Source organism: Arvicanthis niloticus, chromosome 7, assembly GCF_011762505.2.
Source record: "Arvicanthis niloticus isolate mArvNil1 chromosome 7, mArvNil1.pat.X, whole genome shotgun sequence".
NCBI lineage: Eukaryota > Metazoa > Chordata > Mammalia > Rodentia > Muridae > Arvicanthis > Arvicanthis niloticus.
In genome coordinates this window covers 37,162,602-37,186,876 of record NC_047664.1, presented here as the reverse complement: position 1 = coordinate 37,186,876, position 24,275 = coordinate 37,162,602, and the positions used below count along the sequence as shown (strand labels likewise).

Below are 24,275 nucleotides of genomic sequence, written 5' to 3'. Positions count from 1 at the left end.
CATCCCCCCCAAGACAGCAGAGAGAAGTCAGGATCGTTGAAAACCAATAATTTATCAAAACGCTGCGTGTGTACAAGGGGGTGGGATGTTTCGACAGACAGGGCAGCAGTGGGCAGGCGCACTTGAAGAGGCCGGTGCTGGGGGCGTGGGGACCGCAGCCTGCAGCGCAGGCGGTGTGAGCAGTGGCTAGACATTTTTGCCGCGCAGGCGCAGCTCATGGCGCCGCAGGTGGTTGTACAGCGATTGCACATAGGTGAAGACGCACTTGGGGTCGGGCTTTTTGCCCATGATCATCATGTCCTCCACCTCCACCAAGGGTACACAGTCCACCAGCATCCTGCAGGGGAGGGGGGCACAGGAGTTGTCAGTGCCAGCCTGCTTCTTGCTGTGTCCCTCTACCCCGAGGTCTTAGTCACAGCCTGCTTGTCTTTTCATAAATTCCAGACTGTCCATTGATCGGAAAGGCTTTCCAGAAAGGGAAACCCACAACCAAACCCAGGAGCCATCCTGCCCATAGGCTAAGGAGGTAGAATTTGAGGGATTGGGGAGTGGGCCATGCCCCACCCTAGGCAGGCAGGTTCTGGCTCTCTGGAAGGCCAACCTCCTTCCTGCTCATGCACTGGTGTAATCCTGTTGGTAGTCTCAGCTAGGCCATTAAACCCCTGGGGGCCTTCCCCTCTGGCTAGTGTTATTCTACCGTCAGGATTCCCTAGTGACCCACTTTCTCCAGGGAAGGAGTATTCCAGGAGGGGTTCTTTAACCCCTATCATCTGCATTGAGTGGAGCTAGGGAGGCAGACGAGAACCCTAGTCATATCAGCTGGGTCGTCTGCACCCTACACTGAGCTCACGGTGCAGCCACCTTCTGATTCTCCTTCAGAGTGCTAAACTTGATTCAGGAATGTTTAAAGCCGGGTGGAACCTGTTATGAGATATATAGCCCCTCAAGCCTGGGTGTTGGCAGCTGCCAGGAGCTCCCCTTCCCTACGGTGGGAACCTCTCCTCCCTACAGCTTTAAGATGGCATACAAGCGCAGCCTGTTTCCCTCTGGTCCCAAACTAAGATAGCTTGTTTTGCCTCCTGTTTACACTGGCTCCTTGTCACCCATGCTCAAAGCTTGTATCAAACAGCAGAGATTGCTGCTGTTCCCAGGACATGAGATAGATAACCCAAGACCACTTCCCTTCTGGTACCTGCATGGTCATACCTAGGACATGAGATAGATAACCCAAGACCACTTCCCTTCTGGCACCTGCATGGTCATACCTAGGATTGTGGTAGGGCTGGGGTCTACTCCCAGCTCACCGCAGACTATTTCTGCATTTTGTGGTATTGGAGATTAAATCCAGGGCCTCAAGCTTGAGATGCAAGCTCTCTCCCACTGAGTTAACCACCCTAGCTCTCTACTTTTTGAGATCAGGGGTCTCAGTAAATTGGTGGGGTTAATCTTGAAATCATTCTGTAGTTCAGGCAAGCCTTCAATTTGTGAACCCCCTATCTCAGCCTCTGGAGTAGTTGGGATCACAGCCTAGCTCCTCACCAGGTCTTTTACATAGATGTCAGAGAAGCAGAAAACTTTCTCAGTCTCGGTTCTAACTGATCACTCATGGATGCTGCATAAGACTCTTCTATGATCCTACTAATCCTCCCTCCCCCCCCCCCCCATTAGACATTCCCAAACTCATTTGAGATCTTGGAAGTACTCAGAATAAGTGACGGATACCTGGCACTACTGATGATGGGCTATGTGCCCTTCGGGTCATCCTCATCCCACATTTGGGGTTGTTTATCCAGCTGTACCATGGTGAAGAGGCAGGCTCTCTTTGGAGCATCTTCCAACTGTAGCTATCTTTGCAGGGATCCCAGCCTCCCTCTCCCAAGTCTGGAGCTCCCTCCTGCCTGTGGTGCCTTCCCTGGAGACCTTATAAAGCCATTGTTTATACTGGGGTACATGGTTCAGGCTACCCAAGTGACAAGCCAAACACCAGGCAACTAAAGCAACAGCACGTAGCTGAGTCACACTTTCCTCCTGGCCAGAGCTACACTAAGCAAAGCCTTTCTTTTTGAGTGGCCTGCTGGGCAGGAGCTAAGTCCATATATGACCTAGAGACAGTACCAAGCCTGTTTTTCGCACCTGAACCTCTGAATGTGTGCACATGTGTTCCTCCCCCAGGACTCTGACCCAGGAGAGCACCCTGTGCATCCTTGCTGACTCTATCCCTGAGTCACATTTCTTCCAGCAACTCCTTTGCTCTCTTTGGACCTCTATCTTTACTTCAGTGCTGGGTCCATCACCTGTGCTCACAGATGCTGGATAAGACGCTGCCCCCTTCTGTGATCCTACCCCTCCCACCTCCCACCTACCTCTGTCTATAAAAATCGGTGGGTCTAGAAAAAGAACCACTAAATGGAGACCCTGGCCTCATTCTGTGACCTGACCCTCCTCTCTTAGCTCCTTATCTGTAACAGGAAAACCAGTCCAGATCAGAATTCTTTACTGTGGGCCCGAGGTGATATGAGCAGAGAGAAAAGCCATATGGCTTAGGGGAATCCAGCCAGAAACATCTTCCTGTTGAACTGGTCCTGTTCCCAAGCTCCCCACTTTGGAGAAAGACACCACCAGCTCCCCATATGGTACATTCCGAGTTTGAGTGGCGTCTTGACCCTCTCTTTCTTCAAACCAGATCAGGGAGCCTGTCTTTCTAGTTTGTTTGTTTGTAGGACAGGGTCATGCAATGTTGCTCAGGCTGACCTTAAACTGTGATCCTTCAGCTTTAGGCTCCTGCATGCTGGGCTGCAAGCGCTCACCATCCCGTCCCTTCTGATCCTCTACTTGTGATGCTGTTCCATCTTGAACATCTCAAGTTTCTCCCAAGGATTGTTCTGGAATCCTAGTCTGAGCACAGCTGTCCCGTTTGGATAACCTTTGGCTCTTGAGTCCTCACAAGGATGTTCAAACTTAAACTGTGGTCCCTTCCTTCAACCTCACATCAGGCTCTTTCCTTCCAGGCTATACTGTATTCTCCAACTCTCTTTCCCTGGCCTTGCTGGGTCTGTTCCTCTGTCTGCCACTCCTTTTCCTCCCTCAGCCTGAACTGTTCAGACTGGAGTTTAGGTTTCTCCTTTTTATAGCTTGCCAGCCTGGGGTCTCCTGTGCTCCCTGTCAGTCTTCCTCCCTGTCATCAAACCCTAGCATCACTGAGGATCTTGCCTGTCTCCTGCTTTTCACACTTTCCCCTTATCCCTCTCAGTGCACTGATGAGCAGATTCCGGTGAAATGAGACAGGTGGGAGAGGCGACATTTCTCACCGTGGGGCCCCAAGCAGGGGTTAGGACTTTTTGGTTTTTACCAGCCCCTTCTGGACCAGACAGCGGTAGAATTCCTGGATGTACGTGTACACGCACTTCCAGTCAGGCTCTCGAAGCCGCACCATGTCCTCTGTATCCAGGAGCTGCGGGCAGTCCGCATGGGTCCTGGGGACGGTAGGGGGCCAGGAAGGGGCAGGGGGCGGGACCCGGTGGAGGAAGGAGGGAAGAGAGGCCACGAGAGAAGGGAGGACAGAGACACACACACATACACATACAGAGACATGAGTTCAGTTATGTTCTCAGTGCCGCAGTCTGCCAGCCTCCCGCATGCCCCCTCCCAATGGTGGACGTGCCGCTCACTACCACTAATGGTGCGCGGTGCAGACAAGGGTGGGGGGCCAAACCAGTCACAGGTGCAGAGAACTCTTGGGGCAAGCGGGAACGCGGGGAGGGGGGCAACGGCATTGGTGCCGAAGTTGGAGAGGAGGGCTGTGCCCCGGGGAGAGGTGGGTGAGGGAGGCGTGAGAGGAGTGGGGGAGGGAGAAAAAATCCTGGAGGGAACCAGAAAGGAAAGGGAAGGATAAAAAAGAGATGGAGGAGGGTGCTTGGGTGCAGTGTGCAGAAGGGGCAACGATTCCAAAGTGGAGGGCTTTCGATGTCCTATATAGGCCTATATAGGTCACTCGGGCACAGTGCCTGGACCAGGAGCCTCCTTTTGGAATCTCCAGCCGGGATCCCGTGGGAGCAGGAAGCTCTGGTAATAGTGGGAGGACAGCAGGACAGAGAAATGGAGAGAGGAGGAACAAGGGCAGATGGAGGAGGGAGAGGTTATGGACAGGGCCACCTGATAGGTTTTAGCCTGGGCTGGTAGGCGGGCCTGATGCTCCTTCCTTCCGGTGGGCACCTGGCACACTCAGCAACAGGTGAGTGGAGGAGGATGGTAACTCTCTGGGGAAGGGGGTCTCATCTGCAGACCCACTGTACAACTGGCCACTTCCATGGGGTCTCAGGGCTGCTGAGCCCAGCAGACACCGGTAGAATGGGGCCCATACTTACTCAGCAGATGAGAAAGCCATTTCAAAGTTCTGGCGGCGGTTTTGTGGGCTAAGCTGCCCATAGTCAAAAGCCTCAGGGAAGAAATTGTGCACCAGGGCACAGAAGGCCATCCCATCACTCCAGCTGGAGGAGAAGTTCTGGATGTCCACGTGCTTTGGAAGGCAGAAGCACCAGTCAGAACACTGGGAGCAACTTTCCCAGGGTTGCTATTCACCCCTCCCCCACATTTTGGCATCCCAGTCCTAGGGCAGTTGGGCTCAGGGAGACCTTGTTTGCTCAAGGCAACATACATAGTAGGTGAGATAGTCAAAACATGGGCTTCTTCCAGCTGGGTTCATTAAACCCCTAAGTGGTGATTTTTTAGGGGGAGGGGCTAGAGAAGCCAAGTGCCACTCAACTGAGGCTATGGTCATGTTCTAGTCCCTCCCTCACAGAAATTTACTGGGTGGAACACTGAAGGGACCCCAAGAGCAGGACCTGTCTCTGAATCATGCCCACCAACCAAGGGGATCCTCTGAGACTTAGTCTTCCCATCTGAGAATGGTTTTCATGCTTCCTGCCAGAGCTGGGATAGCTGCCAAATAATTCTCAGAAGAGGGTGCCAAGCTGAGGAGTTCCACTGGGCTCACCTCGTAGCCACGGGTCTTGGCTCGGCACCAGTCCAGTAACATCTGCTTGATGCTATTGGCGTTGGGGACTCCGAAGCTGGTAGAACGCTGAACAGCTGCACGGGGTGTGCCAGGACCGCTGTGGGGGGAGGGTGGGGAAGAGGGTCAGAAGATGCCACTAATGGGCCAGCATACCCTTTGGACCCCTGGTCTGGTCCACCATGACCTTCAGCTTTTCTGTCACATTTGTACCCTGGTTCTCCCATGTCTGGTTCCATCCACTGAGCTTCACGCCCTATCCCCAATGCCCAGACCAATCTCTCTGCCCTCTACCACTGACCCTGCAGAGCCTTCTTTCTCTAGTTTCTCAATCATGGCCTTGCGTGCTTGGGATGCTGACGTCTTGGGAAGACTCTGTGCCTTCATTAACTCTTTTTTCTTCTCTGCCTGGCGTTTTTCGAGGGCTGCCAGGCTGCCAGGACGAGGACTGGTTTGGTCCTCCCGGTCGAAGATACTGGAGGGTGACAAAATGAATGTTAGGTTGGAGGAAGAGTGGGTCCACTCTCTTGGCAGCAGACCAGGATTCTAAGCTTGATGTTGTTGGTGTTGGAAACACTGAAACGTGTGGAGGACAGAGCTACAGCTGCATGGGGTCCTCCTGGGCTGCTCTAGGGCAGTGTTTAGGAGCGGTCTTAAAGGCATCAAACACCACCAGTTACTTCCACTAACACATGAAAAAGAGGTTAGGGGGAATTGAGGGTGTCTTTAACAGTAAGGAGTGGGTGCCCTTGTCATGCCTGTTTTACAGAGGAGTACATAAATAGAGGCACAGATACAGGATGCTGGAAGCCATGCTTGTTTGACCAGGCTTGGTTGCTGGGGCTTTTCTAAAAGGGTGTGTTGTACTGCCAAGTTCCAGGCCTTGTGGCACAGGCTGGTAATCCCAGCTACTGGGGAAGCTGAGCCAGAAAGATGACAAGTTCAAGAACCACCTGAGCTACAGACTGGATGACTTAGGGTAACTCTGACTCAATAAAAAAATGAAAGGTGGCTCACTGATAAAGGACTTGCCTGGGAAGCACAAGGCCCTAGGTTAGATCCCTAGGATCTGAACAAAACAAAGCAAAACCAAGTAATAAAATGAGAGCAAAATAGTAACAGTAGCAGCTCAGGCCTCTGAAGCCTTCACTGTGTGTCCTTTTATTACTTCTAGTGCTGGGAAGGGATCCCGTGTCTCCTGTGTGCTGACCAAATGCTCCACAAGAAGCTACATCCCCAGTCTGCCCTCTCTGCTATTTAAAAACTACAAGGGACTTTAATGTGTTGGTATACTCCTGTAAGCCCAGAACTCTGGAGGTTGAGGCTTCAGGATCCCAAGTTCAGAACAAGCCTTGGTACATACAGTGAGACTCCATCACATGCCCCCTCTCCCCACCCTGCAAAAATACAAAAAAACCAAAACCAAAACAAAACAAAAAAAACCCAGCAGGCCTAGACTCTGATACTTATGTAACTGAGCCAATAAACTTCAATGAAGCCTGCTGGACCACAGAGGGAGTTACATACTAGCAAGCTGCAATTTAGGGAGCGACCTCGCCTCAAATTGAAAAGAGGGCCAGGGTTGCAGCTCAGCACTGGGGTGCTCGCCTAACATACTTGAGGCCCTAGGTTCTAATACCTAGTAACTCAACGCAAAACAAACGATCCAGAAAAAAATTAATAAATACATAAGGAAACAAACTAACAAACTTCACAAGAGGTGAGAGGAATCCACACCATTTCCACTGACAATGAGGAAATTAAGGTCTCTTTATAGGATTTCAGAGGACACGGGTGCAGGGCTGGACTTTGCATACAGGTCACTAAGAGCTCCTGGAACTTCCAGTGATTGGCTTTCTGCCTGCGATCCTCTGTACCATGGAGTGTACCCCTCCCTCATGAGTGCCTCAAATCAGCAGCATGCTCTGTGACCCAGAAATGGTTTGCAGATGTTGGAAGTGCCAGCAAGCAGTGGCAGGTGGGCCAAAGGCTCAGTGTGAGACTCTCAGCATGTGTCTGACCTCCACAAACATCTTCTACCCTGACCCGTGTGTGGCTGAGGATCCAGAGAGACCACAAAGCAATCAGCACTGCATGCTCATTCTCTCAGTCTGTCAGTCTGTCAGTATGCCTTTCCGCAGAATGGGTTTGCAGTGAGGTCCCCAGAGGTAATGCCCCATGCTCACCTGCCCATTTTTTTGGACGAGGAAGAGGAAGAGGAAAAGGTCTTGGTTTGGACCGTGGTGCTGCTGCTGCTGCTGCTGCCATCTGTGGAAAAGGGAGTGAGGTGAGGGCCTGGGCTGGACACGAGGAGAGATGACGATAGCCACAGTGGAGAAAAGAAAGTGGAGGATCAGTGGAAGACACAGAGTGTTTAAGGAGGTGAGCAGGCAGGCAGGCACAGGAGGGAGCAGGTGGCCTTACTCTCCGAGCGCCTCACGAAACTCGACTCCACTGTGGTAGTGCGGGCCGTCTGTGTGCCATCATCTGGAAGGACAGGAAATGGGGCAAAGAAGTGTGTGAAAAGCACAGAGGATTACACTGAGCTCACCAAGGGCCCCAAGCTCTGCTCGGCCTCTTACTGGAGTGGACGAGCCGCTCAGTTTTGGTAACCGTGCTGACAGCTGAGCCATCAGCCGCCCGCTGACTGTGCCTGGTGGTGGTCTCTGTAGCCATGTTGCTTCGACTCTCGCCCGGCCGGGCCCGTGCCTCCCTCAGCCGCCGTTCTCGTTCCTTGTCCCTCTGGTCTGAGCAAGGGATGCCCCATGCACGTCCAGAAGGGCAGCCCAGCGCCACACAGCACACATGCACAGACACAAGGGGCACACGGAATGGAGTGGAGGCAGCTTGTTAGAAACACCAATGGCACAGGAAACCAGTGCCTCTCTAGGGATGGATGTGGGGGGACAACCACAACTTGGCCCAGAGCTGAGTGTGTGTTGAGGGTGGAGTCTGCAGATGGAAGAGGGCACATAGAACAGCTGCTGTCAAAGGGGTATCTGGATCCAAGACAGGTTTCTATGGGAATAAGAAGCTGAGTCCTGAGGGAAGCGAGCTGGGTGGACACAGCAGCTGAGAGGTAGACCTTCAAACTAGTCCTAGGAAGGGCAGGAGCAACCGGAAGAAGGAACACCCACACCCAGAGAGTGGGTGGAGGTATCAGGAGAAGCGATCAGACCCAGGAAAACAATGGTGAAGAAAGAGGCTGGTAAAGAGGGTTAACCGGGTCTGCAGAAAGAGCAAGCAGGTGAAGGAAGGGGACATCAGGACATATGCAACCCAGTGGGAGAGGCTGCAGCAGGCGTCTGACTGCCAGCTGGGGGAGTAATTGTTCTCAGAGAACAACTGTTTCAGAAGTAAATCTAGAGCGTGAAGGACTGAAGAGCTAGGGAGCTGTAGGAAAGGGAAGTAGCCACACCCAGGAACCAACGGGGGGGGGGGGTCTCAACAGGGGGAGGAGCAACTGGGAGGATTATCTGGATTCAAGCAAGCCAAACTGGACAGTGGATAGCAGTCAGATGCAGGGTGAGAAAGGCTGAAAGGGCTGACACAGGGCGAGGAGGTCAGGGAGCACCTGGCTCAAGGGAAGGCGACATGAGTGGACAACTACTGAGCTGGAGTGTTCACAGGATGACTCTGGGATGAGGGCAGCAGCTGAGGAATGGAGCGGCTATATCTAGGAGGGCAACTGGCTCTCTACCTCTCTTTCTCTGTCGGAGCTCACGGAGTGCAGCCCGGATGAGCTTCCGCTCTTCAAAGTTTGTAGTCTGGTCCAGCTGTAGATAAAGCAGTTGTTGCATACTTGGGGCCTGCCCATCCTGACCCTCTGCCAGCCCCCAGCCTACCAGAGCTAATAAACATACCATCTTGTCCAGGACTCCTTCATCCTCAATGGCTGTCAGCTCCTCTGCACTCAGGGGGCTCCGTCCCTCTGGGCCTTTGTCCACTCGAGTCTGCTCTGCGCCATTCGCTGCTTCCACTGTGGCAGAGGGGGGCTCTGCAGGATCTGGCTCCATCTACAGAGTGTGGAGAGGGTGTAGGGTTTACGCAGGGATGTGGGTGAAACCTGGGTGGAAGAGGATTAGATCCTGGGGCTGCTGGCATAGCATTAAAAATAACCCCAGGGGCTAGAGAGATGGCTCAGCAGTTAAGAGCACTGATAGCTCTTCCAGAGGCCCCGAGTTCAATTCCCAGCAACCACATGGTGGCTCACAACCATCTGTAATGGGATCTGATGCCCTCTTCTGTTGTGTCTGAGGATATCTACAGTGTACTCATATACATAAAATAAATAAACCTTAAAAAAGAAATAATAACTCCAGCAGCCTGCCAGGCCTGCTAACATAGGTTGGCCATGTTGGTCTCAGGCCCACTGTAGTGAAACCAGCAGCCTTATATAAAGTTTCCCACATATTCAGGATCATACTAATACAAACTAGTAGCAGCAGTAACAACGGTTTCCATTCAGTAGAAGACAGTATCTGTATAAGCACTGAGGATTTTACTGTCTCTGTTAGACCTAGGAGAACCTGAGGCTAGGGCAGCTGAAAGACTCCCCCACAAGTCCTCTGTGAGTGTGATGTGGCCTGCGGGCTGAGCGCAGTGGTTTCAATCCTGAAGTTGAGTTTTTTTTCTAATCTTTCATTTCTAGTTTCTTCCTAGGCAACACAGATCCCAAGACTTGATTGCCAAGGCACTGGACCAGGTCCCGAGAGCTCCTAATAAAGTGTCTGACTGGGGATACCCTAAGCTGAGACCCCTTGAAGATACCACTTCCTTTCCTTCCCCACCTTGCTGGGACCCACTTTTCAAGGAGCATCCAGCACTGACCTAACTCCACCGTGGGATCTCCCTCCCACCTCGCGCCTTGAAGCCAAGGCCCAGCTCAGCTACTATGGCCCTCCCCTCCTAGCACAGCCTCTGCCTGTCGGGAGGGTAAGGAGAACCGAGGTGGCAGCTGTTTTGGAGAGGCTTGGCCTGGTTGAGGTTGCAGGACAGCTGCCAGGGTAAGAGCCTGGCACCTTCTTGTCCCAGTATTAGAGGGACATGTCTAAACACTGTACCACTCTATACAGTGAAGTAAACTGAGGCCAAGGCAGCGTTGGCACATCTACAGACACTCAGCAGAGCCGGGCTCAAATCAACTCCCTCCCACAGGCTGACTTACGAGACTGCTCCTGCGAGAATGGCCCGCAGAAGAGCTTCGGCGGGTGCTAAAGGCAGGTGGGTGAGCCACGGGGGTCCCAGCATCCTCAGCTGCCTGGAAGAGGGCCTCGGGGTCGGCAGCAGCCAGCAACAGCTCACTGGGCTCTAGCTCAGACTCCAGGTCCGGCACAAGCGGAACACCCAGCCGTAGGCTCAGCACCTCCACCTGCCTGGTCAGTGCGTCTAGCCGCCGGCTCAGAGCTGCTGTCTCTGCTCGAAGCTCTTCAGCTGCCTGAGCCACTGGCTCTACCGTGGCTAGAGCTGCATCAGCTGCTTGGGTCACTGCTGACCGGCCTGCTTCGGCCACCGCCTGCAGCTCCTGTAATGCCTGGCTCAGCCGTTCCTCAAAGGCTGCAGCCATCTCAGCCCCAGGCCCTGGCACTCCTGGCATACTGCTAGTGGGACCCTTTGGAGTACAATGGTGGGACAGTAGCAGGGCTGCTGTCTATGCTGGCAGTGTCGCAGCTGGTCTGAGGGCGAAGGCAAGGGCAGTGAGCCTGCCCCGCCCCTGCTGGCCTCCCAGCCTGCCACCAGCCAGCTGGAGCAGCTGCCCAAATAGAAACCTATTCTGGGCTCCTCTTCGGAGGGGATGGAGGGGGATGGGTAGCCTGCTCAGACAGGCGGACAGCCTGTTGCACGGCTCAAGGATTACTTGGACCAGAGTCCCATAGGTGGGAAACCGGAGGGAGCAGGGCATGGACTGTGAGACTTCTATTTGCTGGACTCCTGCATATCTCTGCTCTCGTGCCCCATTATTTTAGAAATCCTTGAACAAGTTAAGATAATGGAGGAAGATGGGACTTTAGGCAATCTGTTGGAATGGGGTCTTGTACCTGAGAGATATGTGCTCTAGCCCAGCCATACCACTCAGATCCAACCCTGGACTCTGCTCAAGTGCATTACAGACATATCATCTGTTCTCCTCAGATGGGGACACAGGTGAGTTGTTAGTGCCAGAGCCAAGTCTTCATTCACAAGAGCCTCATCGATAGCCGTCCCTCACAGTCACCCCAACCTACTGGGTCCTGCTTTGTTGCCAGAAGGCTGATCCTGTCCACATTCTCTTCCTGTTACCCCTCTGAAGGCCCAAAGCTGACCATCTGACCACCTCACCTCAGTCAAAGTCCCACTCAGTCTTTCATACAGCATAGAGGGCATTACCTGGGCAGCCCACCAGGAATCTCTTTCCCAGCTGGGCTCCCAACCAGCTGATCCTGAGCTTGGGAATGAATAATAGAAGGAATGCATCGTATTCAGTTCCTGCGGCACCTGCTAGGCTGATGCCTCACTCGCCTGGTGCCCCCGCCTGCCTGTCTTCATCAGTGGTTCTGCCTCACCTCAACAGCAAAGATGGTAATCAACAATATCCTAATGGACTAGGCTGAGCTTGAATTAGCGTGCGATCTGATCCACACGTTGGGGCCGATGTTCAGTGTTGTGTGGGAACAAGGGTATACATGGCAGAGGCTGCAGTAGGAAGAGGGCCAAAGTCCCTACCACCGTCTGCGAGCTGCAGCCTTCACTCTTGCTCATTAAGAATGAACAGATCAACTTAAGTGCAAGGATCAATGATTAGCAAGTGGATCCAGGCATGGTGGCTCACGTCTGCAATGCCAGCACTCAGGAGGTAGAGGCTGGACGATCGCAGAGTTCAAGGTCAGCTCTGGCTATATATTTAGATCAATGGCAACCCAGGGTACAAGAGACTCAACATCAAACAAAACCAAACAACAAAAGATCAGCATATGGGAAGAATGACTTCGGATACGCCTCTGGGTGACATAGCACGGTCACCAGCTAACTGTGGACCTCAGTATCTTTGTGTGCAGTGATGGAGAAACACAGTAGAGAAAGCCCACCTACACCCTTAAGCAGTTCCTGGGGGTGGTGACCGGCGAGGCTGGTGGAATGTGGAGAGGCTCACCTTAAAGTTGCAGCCTCCTCGGTTACCAGGAGAGGCATGGCTGAAGGTAGTGACATGAGTGACACCGCCCAGTCGGGTCACAGTCCCAGGGCTGCTGATGTGGGTGATGGTGTTCTTGCCCCCACTGCTGGTGCTGAGAAGCGTTGGGGGCGCCCGCAATCCCAGAGTCAATTCTGGAGGGGAGAGGGCTGCTGTTGGGGCCAGGTGGAGTGTGGGCAATGCCAGTCAAGGTGAGCCACACCCTGGACACTGGCCGCAGCACCTGCCTCACATGCAGAACGAAGAGTTGGGTGTGTGTGTGCAAGCACTCCATCCCAGCAGTGAGAAGCCTACCTGCTCTCTGGTTTCCTGTGGGCAGCAGCACCCGGCCTGTGGAGGCCTGACCACGGCCATCCTTGATCTCAATGGTAAATGTAGTCTTCATACTGGCCCCTGGCTCCCCAGTGCCGATGGCCACGGGCGGTGGGGTACTGGGCTCTTCTGAGCAGGGCCTGGGCCCCCCTGCTCTGTTTTCAAGGGACCTGGGAGCCAAGCCCCGCCCCCCAGGGCCCTCCTCTTGAGGGCAGCTCTGAGGCTGGGCCAGGGAATGAGCAAGTTCTCTTTGCTTCTTGTGGGAGGAAGTGTCACTGGGACTTGGAGAGGAGGAGTTGCTGGGGGAGGAGGCAGGGGTGGTGCTGCTAAGGGAAGGGCCCAGGAGCCTTGTGGGGGTCGATGAAGCGAGGGCTGTTCGGGGTGGGCCATCCTGGAGCCTGGCAACCACAGGAGAATCAGATGCAAACTTGCGGACGCGGTCTCTCACTGAGCCAGCTCGACGGAACTGGGACAACTGAGATGGTCCTGCAAGGGGGGTTGGCTCTGGAGGAGACAAGAAAGCTGTCAGTAGCTGGGTGGGAGAGGGACTGGCCAGAACCTAGGGATGATAAAAAAACAAACAGTACCTGGATTTTGGGTTGGCTGTCGGGGACTGAGCACAGATAGGGAGCGTTGGCAGGGTTTTGGTTCAGCCAGGTCTGGTAGGTTGGTGAGTATGTGGCAGCCATAGGGAGGGTGGGGGCGGGGAAGAAAGGAAAGTGGATGATGGGGTGGTGCTCATGTCACAGACCTCTCCTCAACACCTCTGTAGCCTCCTCACCACACCCACAGCTGAGGCCTGCCTACTCTCCAACAGGGCCTCCTTCCTCTCCTGCACCAACCCCAGGGTGCCATGGGCACTCTTAAGGGGCCAGAAGTAAGTTAGGGCCAGAAAAAGGTGTCCAGATTCTCCCTACTGATGGGACTAAGGGACACACACACCACCCCCCCTCCTGCCGCCAGTACTGCCCATAGATCCAGCTGGGAGATGGGTGTACTCCCTTATTGGGGAGAAGAATGTGCCTGAGGTCTGTTGCCTTTCAAGGCTGTGAGAAGGCCTCTGGCCATGGGTGGCAGGAGTGGGCCTGGCCAGGGGCGGAACACCTCAGGGGCTGTTGTGAACAGTGTTAGGTAGGGACTGGCTGGACCTGAAAAGGCTTAGAGAAGCATCAGAACCCATCCTATAGGCAGGGAAAGGGGAGGGGAAGGGGGAGGGATGGGACAGGACAGGAGAAAGCAGAAGCCTGTAGTGACCTGTACAGGGATTCTCACCTGCTCTCTTAGTGGTGGAGGAGCCTCTGGTGGAGTCCAAGGTGTCAGAGGGTTCTGTGGGGCCAGGCAGGGGCTGCCAAGGGAACACCACATAGGAAAGGGTTCTCAGACCAAGGAACTCACCTGCCTGCCATCCCCACCTCTCACCCACCTCACCTTGCTGGTGACTGGCCCCTGAGAGCTGGGGGGTGCAGGTGACATGGGGGGGTCAGGGCTGGGAGCTTCTGAAAGATGTGGAAGTGGCTCAGAGCTGACTGGAGCCTCAGCAGCAGGACACTGGGCTCCAGCGGGCTCCAGCAAAGGCTCTGGAGAGGCAGTGGTGGGTGAACTGTTGGGGGAGGCAGGTGGGCTAGAAGTGCCCCCAGGCGGGGCCCTTAGCAGGAGTGTCACAGTGGTCACATCCTGGCTGGTGTCCTCTGGGGTTGGGGTTGGCTCTCGTACTTCTGTCTGCTGTTCCTGTTTCTCTGGCTCTGGCACCTGCAGTGGACACACAGGATGCAGCCAATGTTTCTCTGACTCTGAGTGCTACACCCACCCATGGAGGACCAAGCTGACAGAGCAGGCCATGCAAAACAGAGGGGCTGGGCATGGCTTCCTGTGGGCACACCTGCATAAGGAAGGCTAGTCAGTGCCAAAGGTGGTTTGACAAGAACCAGATCCTAATGCCAGTAGTTGGTGATAAGTGGAAACTTGCTGGGGACTCCCATTCCTAAAGGACACAAAGCTAGCCTCAGTCTAGTTAACCAGAAAGAAGTTGAGTTGTGCAGGACTAGGCAGCTAGCGTCCTCTGCTGGCCATTAGGGGGAACTGTATGTCTTGAATCTTCATACTATTTGAAGAATGGAGAGGACACGGAGCACTACTTAACAGGGGCCTGACAAGGTAATGATGCAGGTTGTCTGGAGGGTAAGGGGCAGCATGGGGTATGTTTAGACATGGGTGGTGCCAGGGCTAGACTTGCATTTCTATCTTCCTGGCTGCTGAGCACAGGCTGGGTGGTAGGGGTAGGGGTGGAAGGCAGGAGTGGAGGATAGAGAGGTACCAGTGTATCCATGAGAGTAGCACTGGGGAAGAAATAGCATCTTGGAGCCGTGTAGACAGGCTAGCTTTGAGAGAAAAATCTGAGTCCCAGGTCTGGAGTGGAAGGCATACAGCTGAAGTATAAGAAACGAGCTCCAGGGTTTCCTCAAACACTGGCCAGGGGCCAGCTCCCAGTCAAATGAGAGCATAGCAAAAGCACACATAGACTATGCCCCAAACTACTGGCATCAGGAGGCACTGGGTTGTCCTCCCTTCACGCCCATACTCCTTACCTTACCAGGGTCCAACGTGTGTGCTGCCTGCCTCCTGCTATCCTCTCGGGAGCCACTACTAGGAAGTCTACTGCACAGTCTCCCAGCCAAGGTGGCAGCTGGAGGGGCAGGGCAAGGCAAGTGTCAGGAAGTGATGTGGGATATGAGGTGCAGGGCGAGGGGGAGTCTACAGAGGGCAGGACACCTACCCTCAATCTCCTGAGCTCGCACACGGCGGATGGCGGCTCGGATCAGCTTGCGTTCCTCGTATTCACCAGCACTCCGAAGCTGTGGGTGACAGGCAGGCCACAGGGGCTGCAACCGGGAATCCAGGAATCCATTTACCCTTCCCCTATGCCTTGCCTGCCCTGAGCCTTACCAGTGTGGTCAACTCCTCTACGTCATGCATGGACTCCAGTCTCCCTGCCAACCGTGCAAGGGCGGCCTGCTGCTCAGCTTCTCGCCGTTGAGAGCTGCAGAGACATCGTGAGTGTAACCACCATTGCATGACAGGGTCTGGAGGGATGTGGGCTCAAGGAAAGGGTAAGGGTCAGTGGCCTGAACACTGGCAGAGAAATATGGAGCTATCTATATAGAACGTCTGAGCAAACATCAATATCAATATATCAACATCAGTATGTATCTATCTATCTACATCAATATATATCCATCTATCAATCTATCTACCTACCTATCCATCCATTCATCCATCCATCCATCTACACATGCCTGACATCCATCCATCCATCCATCCATCCATCCATCCATCTATCCATCCATCCATGCATCTATACATGCCTGGCATGCATGCATGCATGCATCCATCCATCCATTTATCCATCTATCTATCTACACATCCCTGGACATAGGCACCAATGCCACATACTACCACCCTGCACAGCACAGCTGGTACTCGTTCCCTACCCACACATATCCCTGTGCATCCCAATGCTCACAGGTAACAGACACACCTACCTCCAAGTGAGCTAGTCCTCAGCACATCTGCACCCAGCCCCCTCTGCCACTCACTGTATCCAGTTCTCCTTGTTGTCTTGCCGCTCAGCACGGAAACGTTTGGATGCCAGAGCCTCCTCCTCTCGTTCCAGCTCTTGCCGCTGCAGCTCCCGGATGGCTGAGCGGATCCGCCGCCGTTCTGCCAGATCTGCTGTGACCTCCAGCTGCAATGTAGGTGGGAGTGAGGGGTAGGCACTCTGTCAGGGGCAAAGGACCGGCACCAACTGCCCACAGTTCTGCCTGGGGCACAATGGATGGCTTGTCTCCAGTCTCTCTACCCTAAGCCTTCCACATGCCTGCCTCCCACTCAGGACTTTTAGGGGTGACCTAGCTCATGACACCAAAGATTCTGAGAAGCCCATTGTACGCCGTGGTGCTGAGACCACCTTCTGTGAGTACACAGCCTGCAACCACCGACTCAAGCCAGGTGCCAAGCAGCCAGGTACTACTTTGTAGGACTTGACATCTGCTCTCCTGAGTCTTTTGTTAACCTTTTAGACCAGGGAGCCACAGCAGAAAGAGTGTGGTCACCCTTCTGAGCTACTGACAAGGGTCTAAGGGAATGGAAGGGTGATTCAGGTAAGCTGAAGTCCCCTGGTGATTGATCTATCTAGTCCCAGAGCAGCAGGGCCCTGCTGGGAAAGATGTCAGATAGGTAAACTGAGGCAGAAGCAGGTGCTGTAGAGTCCTAGCTCACTGTCTGGCAGACAGTTACTTTTCCTCCTTTACCGACTTAGGCCTAGTCCTAGCCACCATGGAAGAAGTCAAGACCTAGGGTGGGAAGGGCTGGTCCCCTAGAGAGATAAGGATAAGGTAGCAGCTAGCAAGAGGGTCTACCTAGATACCCCAGAGGTATCCACAGAGAACAGGAGCTCCCATCAGCTTCTCAGGAAACTGGGGACTGGATAGAAACCAGTTCAGAAAATTGCACTTTCTATGTGCTCTGCAGGCAATCCTGGTGCCTTCTCCACACCTTATAGCAAGGTGCCCCCTCAAAGGGATCTTAAGGGAGCGGGCTGGCTCAGGGTCAGCCGGTGTGGGTCTGATAGGCAAACAGGATCGCGTAAGGGCAGGATGACTAACTTTCCTTTCTAATCTTCTTTCTAGTTGTTTTTCCTAGGGGAGCTGGGAGGTGGAGGGTGTGCAGAGAGGTTTCCGCAGGAGTGTGAGCTGGCCCAACTTAGCCACTAACCTTGTATTAATCTGAAGAGAGCAGGCAAAGCCTTGGGGACAGCCCTCTAAGATCCACATTCCCAAGGAGCTATGAAGGGCCAGTGCTCTGAAGCCCAGGCTAGACCCCCCCCATCAGGTCTCTGAAGCCCAGGCTAGACCCCCCCATCTACAGTCAGAGCATAACCTCCCTGCCATGGCTTCTGAATTTACCAGGTGGGACAATGGCCCTCGGGACAAAGCAGAAGATGGGAAGGGAATAGTGACCCGGGGTCATCTCCTCTTGGTTCTAGTCAGTCAGAGTAGAAAAAGGAAAGACAGAACATACTGATATATTTATTAAGACCCAAACTGTCAGCAACCCAAAGTGTCAGACCCAGCACTAAATCCCCATTTGCCATTTTTGTTTGTTTGTTTGTTTGTTTGTTTTGAGACAGGGTTTCTTTGTGTAACCCTGGCTGTTTTGAACTAGCTCTGTAGACCAGGCTGGCCTGGAACTCAGTGATCTGCCTGCCTCCGCCTGCCTCCGCCTCCTGGGTGCCTGGGATGCAGCATCTCGGCCAGCTTCTACCCGTCCTCCCTTTAAGATTTATTTTTATTTTTGTGCTTGCATGTGTCTGTATAAGTGGGCATCAGACCCCTGGACTAGAGTTACAACTGGTCGTGAGTCACCTGATGTGGGTGCTGGGAATCAACTTCAGATCTTTTGGAAGAGGAGCAAATGCTCATCACTAACTGTTGAGCCCATTCAGACTCTACTCTTGAGACACTATTTTATCTGATAAGAGGGAATTGAGTGTCTTGTTTATGGTTAATAATTTGAGAGTTTGGACCTAGGTCTCTGCCTGCAAGTCTTGCCTGAGACAAGATAGCTGTGGTGTTGAGGTATCTTTGTCATGGTGGGGAACTTTGAGGTCCTGTACCAGAGACCCCTCTAGCCTGCTCTAGAAATGTCAAAGTTGAAGGAGACCTTATTACAACCAAACGATTGATGCTCACTTCCCCCAAAACATTTGGAGATTGGTGGCCTTAGGGGACAATTGGTCCAGACTGGTCCAGAGGGTAAAGGTCCAGAGATACAAGGACTTTGTCTTATGGATCATTTCCAACCTCCAGGAAAAAAAATACATAATAGGAACTTGGCCATTTCTACAACCCCTGGGTACCTCAGTGCCTCCATTTGAAAATTGGGATTCTTCTACTGAATTCCCTAAGTGGAACAGGGTGGCTGGGCCTCACTCTGCTGGCCACTCCCCGGCATCCTTCCTTTTGGGATTGTGGGCAAAGCTCTGACAAGTGTCCCTGCTGTGTCCTGTGTTCCCCACCCTTTCAAACACCAAAGGTCAGACCACAGTGTTTCTACTGTGTCTAGAGTTCTTCACCCTCTCAGTCGCCCCCACTGTGTGTGGAGGGGACTGCGGGAGGGAGGAAAGGAAATACAAAGAATTATTGTCCGCCTGGGGGAAGGGGATGGTTTCCGAAACTGCCTAGTGAAAATTCTCCTGGCAGGAAAGAGGGTGCTTCCTCCTCCTGTAGGAGGCTGGAGGGGGGAGGGGACTAGGGCTCAGGTGCTTTCTACACTCTGCGGGGAGCATCTGGTCTACCCAGCGCTCCTATCTTCAGGTTCTCCACCTCCACAAGTGATTTTCCTGCAGGTCCTCCCCTCAATCCCAGATTGCTGTGTTGATGGCAACTGGAGAAATGCCTCGCCAGGGGGCGCTAAAGGCCCGCAGGCTGCAGCCACCAGCCCGGGGCTCGCCCACGCCCCACCCACCCAGTCTCCAGCCGGGCGCCGCAGCTAGGAGCCAGGCAGGAAGCCCCCCGCCACCGCCGGCTTTAACGTCCCATCTGCAAAGGAAGGGAGGTTCACAGCACCTAAGCTGCTTCCTTAGGTCACCCGACCGGGAGGTGGTAGGCGTGCAGACACGTGGCAGGGGACACACGCAGCGTGCTTGTCCTTGGGTGCCCCTGTCCCGTGCAGCCCACCACCCCGTCCTCAGGAATGTGCGGGAGCGGGGCCGGAAGCAACTGCGGCTCCCCTAGTCAGCTGGGCACAGCTTTCCCATATAAGGCCGGGCCCCGCGGGGAGGAGCCGGGGCCCGGGACGCCCCCGTTCCTGCCACGAAGCCGGAGGGTGGGACCCTCAGAGCTCTGGGCACTGCAATGGCGTGCGTGGGGCGGTGGAGCCCGGGGCTAGGGTGGGCCAGGGTCCGCGGAGCCGAGACGGGGTTGGGTCTTGTTTGTCCTTCCCAGGCCCGGGGCTAGGAGGAAGTGCGTCCGGCAACTACAGTCTCTGTTTTTCCTCAAACAACGGGTTTCCCAGTCCAAACCTTGCATGAGTGGGACCTGATGGTTGGAGAATACCCTGGGAGTGCGTGAACACCCAGCGTGGCTTTCCCTCTGGAAAACATGAAGGCTCTGACTTGAGGGACGGTGAAGGTGACTGGTGGGCATCTTTGGAGACCCAACCCCATCTCCTGGCAGCAGAGAGCCTGAAGTGGCTGCCTTTGGCGGTGGTGAAGTCAGCACGAGGTTAAGGCTCTTGCCCCAGTTCACACAGGCCGACTGCATAGGGGAGGTCAAGGCAATCAGGCCAAGTGGCTCAAGCCTCTGCCTCTAGGGGAAAGGACTGGTGGTGGTGTGGGACACTTGTAGAAAAAGTAAAGTCTGTATATTTTTTTGCCCTTGACAGAGATCAGGGGCTGGGTGGTGGGCTGTGGCCCCTCTCCCCATGGCCTACTGCACGGCCTCACAGATGGACACGTATTACTGCTCTGCTGTGCTGTTACACTGCCTCTGTGTACATGGGAGGAGGAAGAAGCTGGTAAACAAGAATGGAGTGGACCATTCCAGTCTCTATTCCAAAGTCAGGGTCCATACTTACTTCACCCTTGCCTAACACTAGCAACTTATATTTTGTATTACGCACCCCTCTTTCTTTTACAAGAAACCAAAGCATAAAGTAGAAAATGACAGACCAGACATTGCAGAACCCATAAGGGCCCACAGCCTGTCTCTCTCCCGGTTCTTCCAGCCCTTCCCATGACTCTGGGTATCCCAAGGCTCTCCTCTGGAGTTTGAGCCCGGGTGAAGTTTTTAGCCTGGAGCATTTGGGTATGTGATTTCCCTGCACAGAGGGGCAATATGGCGCTTGCAGCATCTGTGACTCTCCTGTAAGATGGTGTTGTTCTCTGGTTTATTACTCACTGCTGCCCATTCTCAGTGGGCAGGCTTCCAGGAGTGGGCAGTGCCCAGGCTGCTGGGGAGAGGCAGATCTAGCCTTCCCACACCTGTAGCAGCCCATGGGTGAGTCCCTGGCAGTTACTGTTTAAACAGGAGATGACAGTTGGGGGTGGGTAGGGACCAGGTCTCAGCACCTGACATGGACAGGAGCATGCCACAAGGGCCTCTGGAGCAGCCAAATGGAACCAGCCTGGCACTGTTCCCCGAGCCTCTCCTCCAAACTCCTCCTCCTTCTTATGTACTGACAAGTACATAAGAAGTGACCTACATCCCTGGGTTAGCTTTTGCCTACCCCACAGTACAGTAAGAGGACTACTTACCAGTTTTCGGAGGGCTCCTTCATCCAGCCCAGCTAAGGCCTCGTCTGCCATCTTGCTGGCCCCTAATTCCTTTGGTGTGTCAGCTCCCACCGAGGTCCCGGTGGCACTCAGAATTCTGCAAGAAGCAGACATGAGTTAGGTTGCTGGAGACTGTAGGAACCTCAGTCCCTTAGAGTTTATGCCTGTTTCCCTCTCTAGCCCATGAACATTCATTTCTTTCCTATCCTACCCTGACATATAGCTCACTCCTGGCTGAGAACTGTCCTCTGCCCTAGGGTGTTTTGCTGAAAAACTCACCAAACCAAGAATAGGTGTTCCTGTTCCAGCCTTACCAGCTTGGCTGCCAGTCTGCTGTGTGGTCTAAGTTGGCATCCTGACTAAGCCCCAAACAAGGAGGGCCTGGACTTGGATGGAGAAGAGGACTCAGAAAGGACCACCAAGCTGTGCTTACCACCAGGGGGTGCACACTAGTCTCTAGTTACCTGTCACACCCAGTCATCTTTAGGGGCTGCCCAGCCTGCCCCTCCACCCACCCTCTCTCCACAAGCTGGACGTCTGGCTGCGGGCTGAGCCTATATACAAATCCTGCTCCTGCTGTCATTCCCACAGGTATGGGAGCTACGTGTGTCTATCAGTTCTTGGAGCCAGCCTTCTGTACTTGTACGTTTTGTCTCCTTTCCTCCCTGTGACATCAGCAGACCTGACCTTGGGGAGCCAGGTGTTCCTCTCTCCCACTTAGAATTCAATCACATTTAGAATTCACTCACAGTTCACTTCCCAACTGGAAGGACTTTGGGAAGCTGACCCACCCAACCTCTGGACTTCAGGCAAACTGAGAGGATGGGAGATGGCCAAAGATCCATCACAGGAAGTCAGAAAGACTCAGGCTCAAAGGGCAGGAAGGACCGAACACAAATCTTGGTTACTTCTGCCTTCTGAAGTCCCCTTCCAAAATGCCGTCAAGACTCCAAGATGTTTGTTTCTTGTCCAATCACTGACCATCAAAATGGATCCCTAAATCTGGTGCCAGTCTCTAGCCCAAATCTCTCCTTCCTAGAGTCCCCAGTGTCTCTGGAATTTGTGAATCCATGGTCTAGCACACCTGGATTGGTTAATGTGGTGACTGAAATTGCCTCTGGACCCCCACCTCCATTGATTCATCCCGAAATCATCCATTTCTCTCTCTCTCTCTCTCCAACAGTCACTTCGTGTGAGTCACCCCATCCGATGAATGAGTCTGGGGGAGTCCCAATGCTAATTGGAGTTTGAAGGACCTTCTCTGTTCAAGGCACTGCTAGAGTTTTTCCCTCCTAATCTAGCTATTCTGTCTGGGGTAACTCCCCCTCCCCAGTGCCATTTAATGGTCACCAGTTTTAAGTATTGTAGACAGGTTGTGCTTCCTCATGTTGGGAAAGGGTGTTGTTAGATCCAAACCTAGATGATACCCAGGACTGTCTGCTCAGAAATTCCTGCCACTGCTCGACACCATTCTCGTGGCTTCATGCTACACATGAAGCTACTACAGTTTGCAGTCCTGGAGATTGTTAAGGCCCTGTGGGAGGGGGAGTCAGGATTTGGGAACGCTTCCTCGAGGTATCAGCACCCTCAAGATTAGTGTCTCTGGGGAGCCTCTTCGAGGTTCAGAGCTGCCTTCCCCCAGGGTCTCAGAACTTCAACTATGTGTCTTTGGAGTTCCAGTGATTTGGCTGGGGCTCCCGGACCTGGGGAGTTTCAGAATCTCTGTCCAGACATCTAGGTTTCACACCCCTTTCCCCGGACTAATCCAGACTCCTAGGGTTGCCCCGAGATCCTCATACTCACCTATCAGTACGACCCGCCGTTCCGGCGCGATTTCGTGTTAGTTTGGTCGGGACCGGACAGATGCAGTAGAGACCGGCAGACGGGCGGGAGGCGCCGCAGCCCGGGAGCCCAGGCCGGTTCAGCAACGTCCCCTGGACTCTGCTGCAGACGCTTGTCCCGCGGCGCCAGCCAGCTGGCTGGCCCCGCCCTGCCAAGCCGTCCCAGCCAATTCTCTGTTGAGTCACGCCCCTGCTCGAGTCCTATTGGAAAAATTCAATTTTCAGTCCCCGCCCATACAAGATTCCCACCCCTCACTGTTCAGGGATGTTGGGTATTGTAGTTTTGGGGCTTACTGCTGCGAGGTCTTAGCCCTCCTCCGGTGGGCTTTGGCAGGATGCAGGCTCTAAGTCAAAGTCCGGAATGTATCACAAGCCGGGCAAATAAGTATCTTGAGATCCTGTAAGCCCTGAGCGATCCACACAGCCCCTCCCTGCCCTCCTCTTTGTTCTTGAGACCACATCCTTTCTCCGGACTCCACCCACTAGGGGCCTTAGCACACAGACTGTTCGCCCAATGCTCAGAGAGCGCTTTCGAGACACCTGGTCTGTGCCACCTCAGGGTAAGGACTGGATGACCAGCAGCATCTTGACCCTTATTGAGTCGCCCTGGATCATCCTAGATGGAGCAGGATCAATCCTATCGTGTCTTCCCTTGCTCATACATGTAGCATGCTGTCTCAAACCCTTTAAAGTCTGCCTGTGGGAGCCCGGTAGTTCTAAACAAGGACCCTGAACCTCACAATTCTCAACAAATGGGGGAAACTGAAGGTCCCAAAGAGTCAGTACTCTCAAAACAAAGAGTCAAAGAGTCACCCAGGAGACCCAAGAGCTCAGACCCAATAGGGAAAGCTACCCGGCAGCCTGGAGACTGTGGATGTCTTACCTGAGACAAAAGTAGGGTGGAGCCTGGGCAGATAAGGTCTGGAGTCCAGCTTGATAAATAAAAACTGTAAGTCAAATAAAAGCCATAGAAGCACCAATGTATTTCTCTTGTGTGTGTTGTGTATCAGATTATAATATCTGAAACAACGAAATGAGATTTGAATTATTCCCTTATACAAATGAGACAAAGGCCTATGGGCAATGGAGAGGAGGTTCGAGGTTCATCTCACCTAGCTGGGATTCTAATCTCTGCTTCTAACACTATAATGTGAAACTGCGGGGATGGGGTGGGGGGCTGAGCTGGGTCCTGTTGTCTCTCGGAGAGCTCCAGCTCAGATTTCTCCAACCTGTACACACCTAAAGAGAGGCCTGTGTCTGTTTAAAGTCTTTTTGTTTCCTCCCACATCCCCAAGAGGTGGTCCTCTCACCATATATATTGGGAAATAGGACCTAGAGAAGGAAGCCCCTTGCAGGTGAGGCAGAAGTGTGCCAAACTAACAAAAAAGCCCGCTGTGGAGGCTACAGTGTTCTTAGTCCTCCCTACCTGGCCTAGGTACCAGCTTATTCTCTGAACGAGGTTGAAGGTGCTCCCAGGCCGAACCTGGAGTACTGAAAATCTTGCATCCCTAGGGACTCGCCCTTCCCTCTGGACACACCTAGACCCCTTTGGAATCTCAGGATCTGCTCCAGTGAACCGCCTGCTGGGCGCTGGCTGAGATCAATGAATTGCCG

General features: G+C 53.6%; 1 protein-coding gene across 8 annotated transcripts; it reads right to left on the bottom strand.

Moving 5' to 3' along the window:
• Nucleotides 1–33: 33 nt before the first annotated feature.
• Nucleotides 34–22,781, bottom strand: Smtn (smoothelin). 8 transcript variants are annotated; one of them, XM_034508647.2, is made up of 21 exons: nt 22,624–22,781; nt 20,803–20,917; nt 16,085–16,233; nt 15,435–15,528; nt 15,265–15,343; nt 15,077–15,174; nt 13,920–14,240; nt 13,764–13,836; nt 13,079–13,150; nt 12,474–12,995; nt 12,141–12,313; nt 10,179–10,271; nt 8,875–9,027; nt 8,712–8,787; nt 7,594–7,758; nt 7,436–7,498; nt 7,198–7,279; nt 5,313–5,486; nt 4,994–5,111; nt 4,365–4,516; nt 34–337 (listed from the first exon to the last, which is right to left on the bottom strand). In XM_034508647.2, the coding sequence occupies exons 2-21, from the start codon at nt 20,851–20,853 to the stop codon at nt 187–189; spliced, it is 2,859 nt and encodes a 952-aa protein (XP_034364538.1). In that variant the 5' UTR covers nt 20,854–20,917; nt 22,624–22,781; the 3' UTR covers nt 34–186. The 8 variants fall into 8 exon arrangements, with proteins under 8 accessions (XP_034364538.1, XP_034364537.1, XP_034364536.1 ...); XM_034508646.2 differs by lacking the exon at nt 10,179–10,271 and adding an exon at nt 3,309–3,473 and having other exon boundaries at nt 22,624–22,760; XM_034508645.3 differs by lacking the exon at nt 10,179–10,271.
• Nucleotides 22,782–24,275: the final 1,494 nt, after the last annotated feature.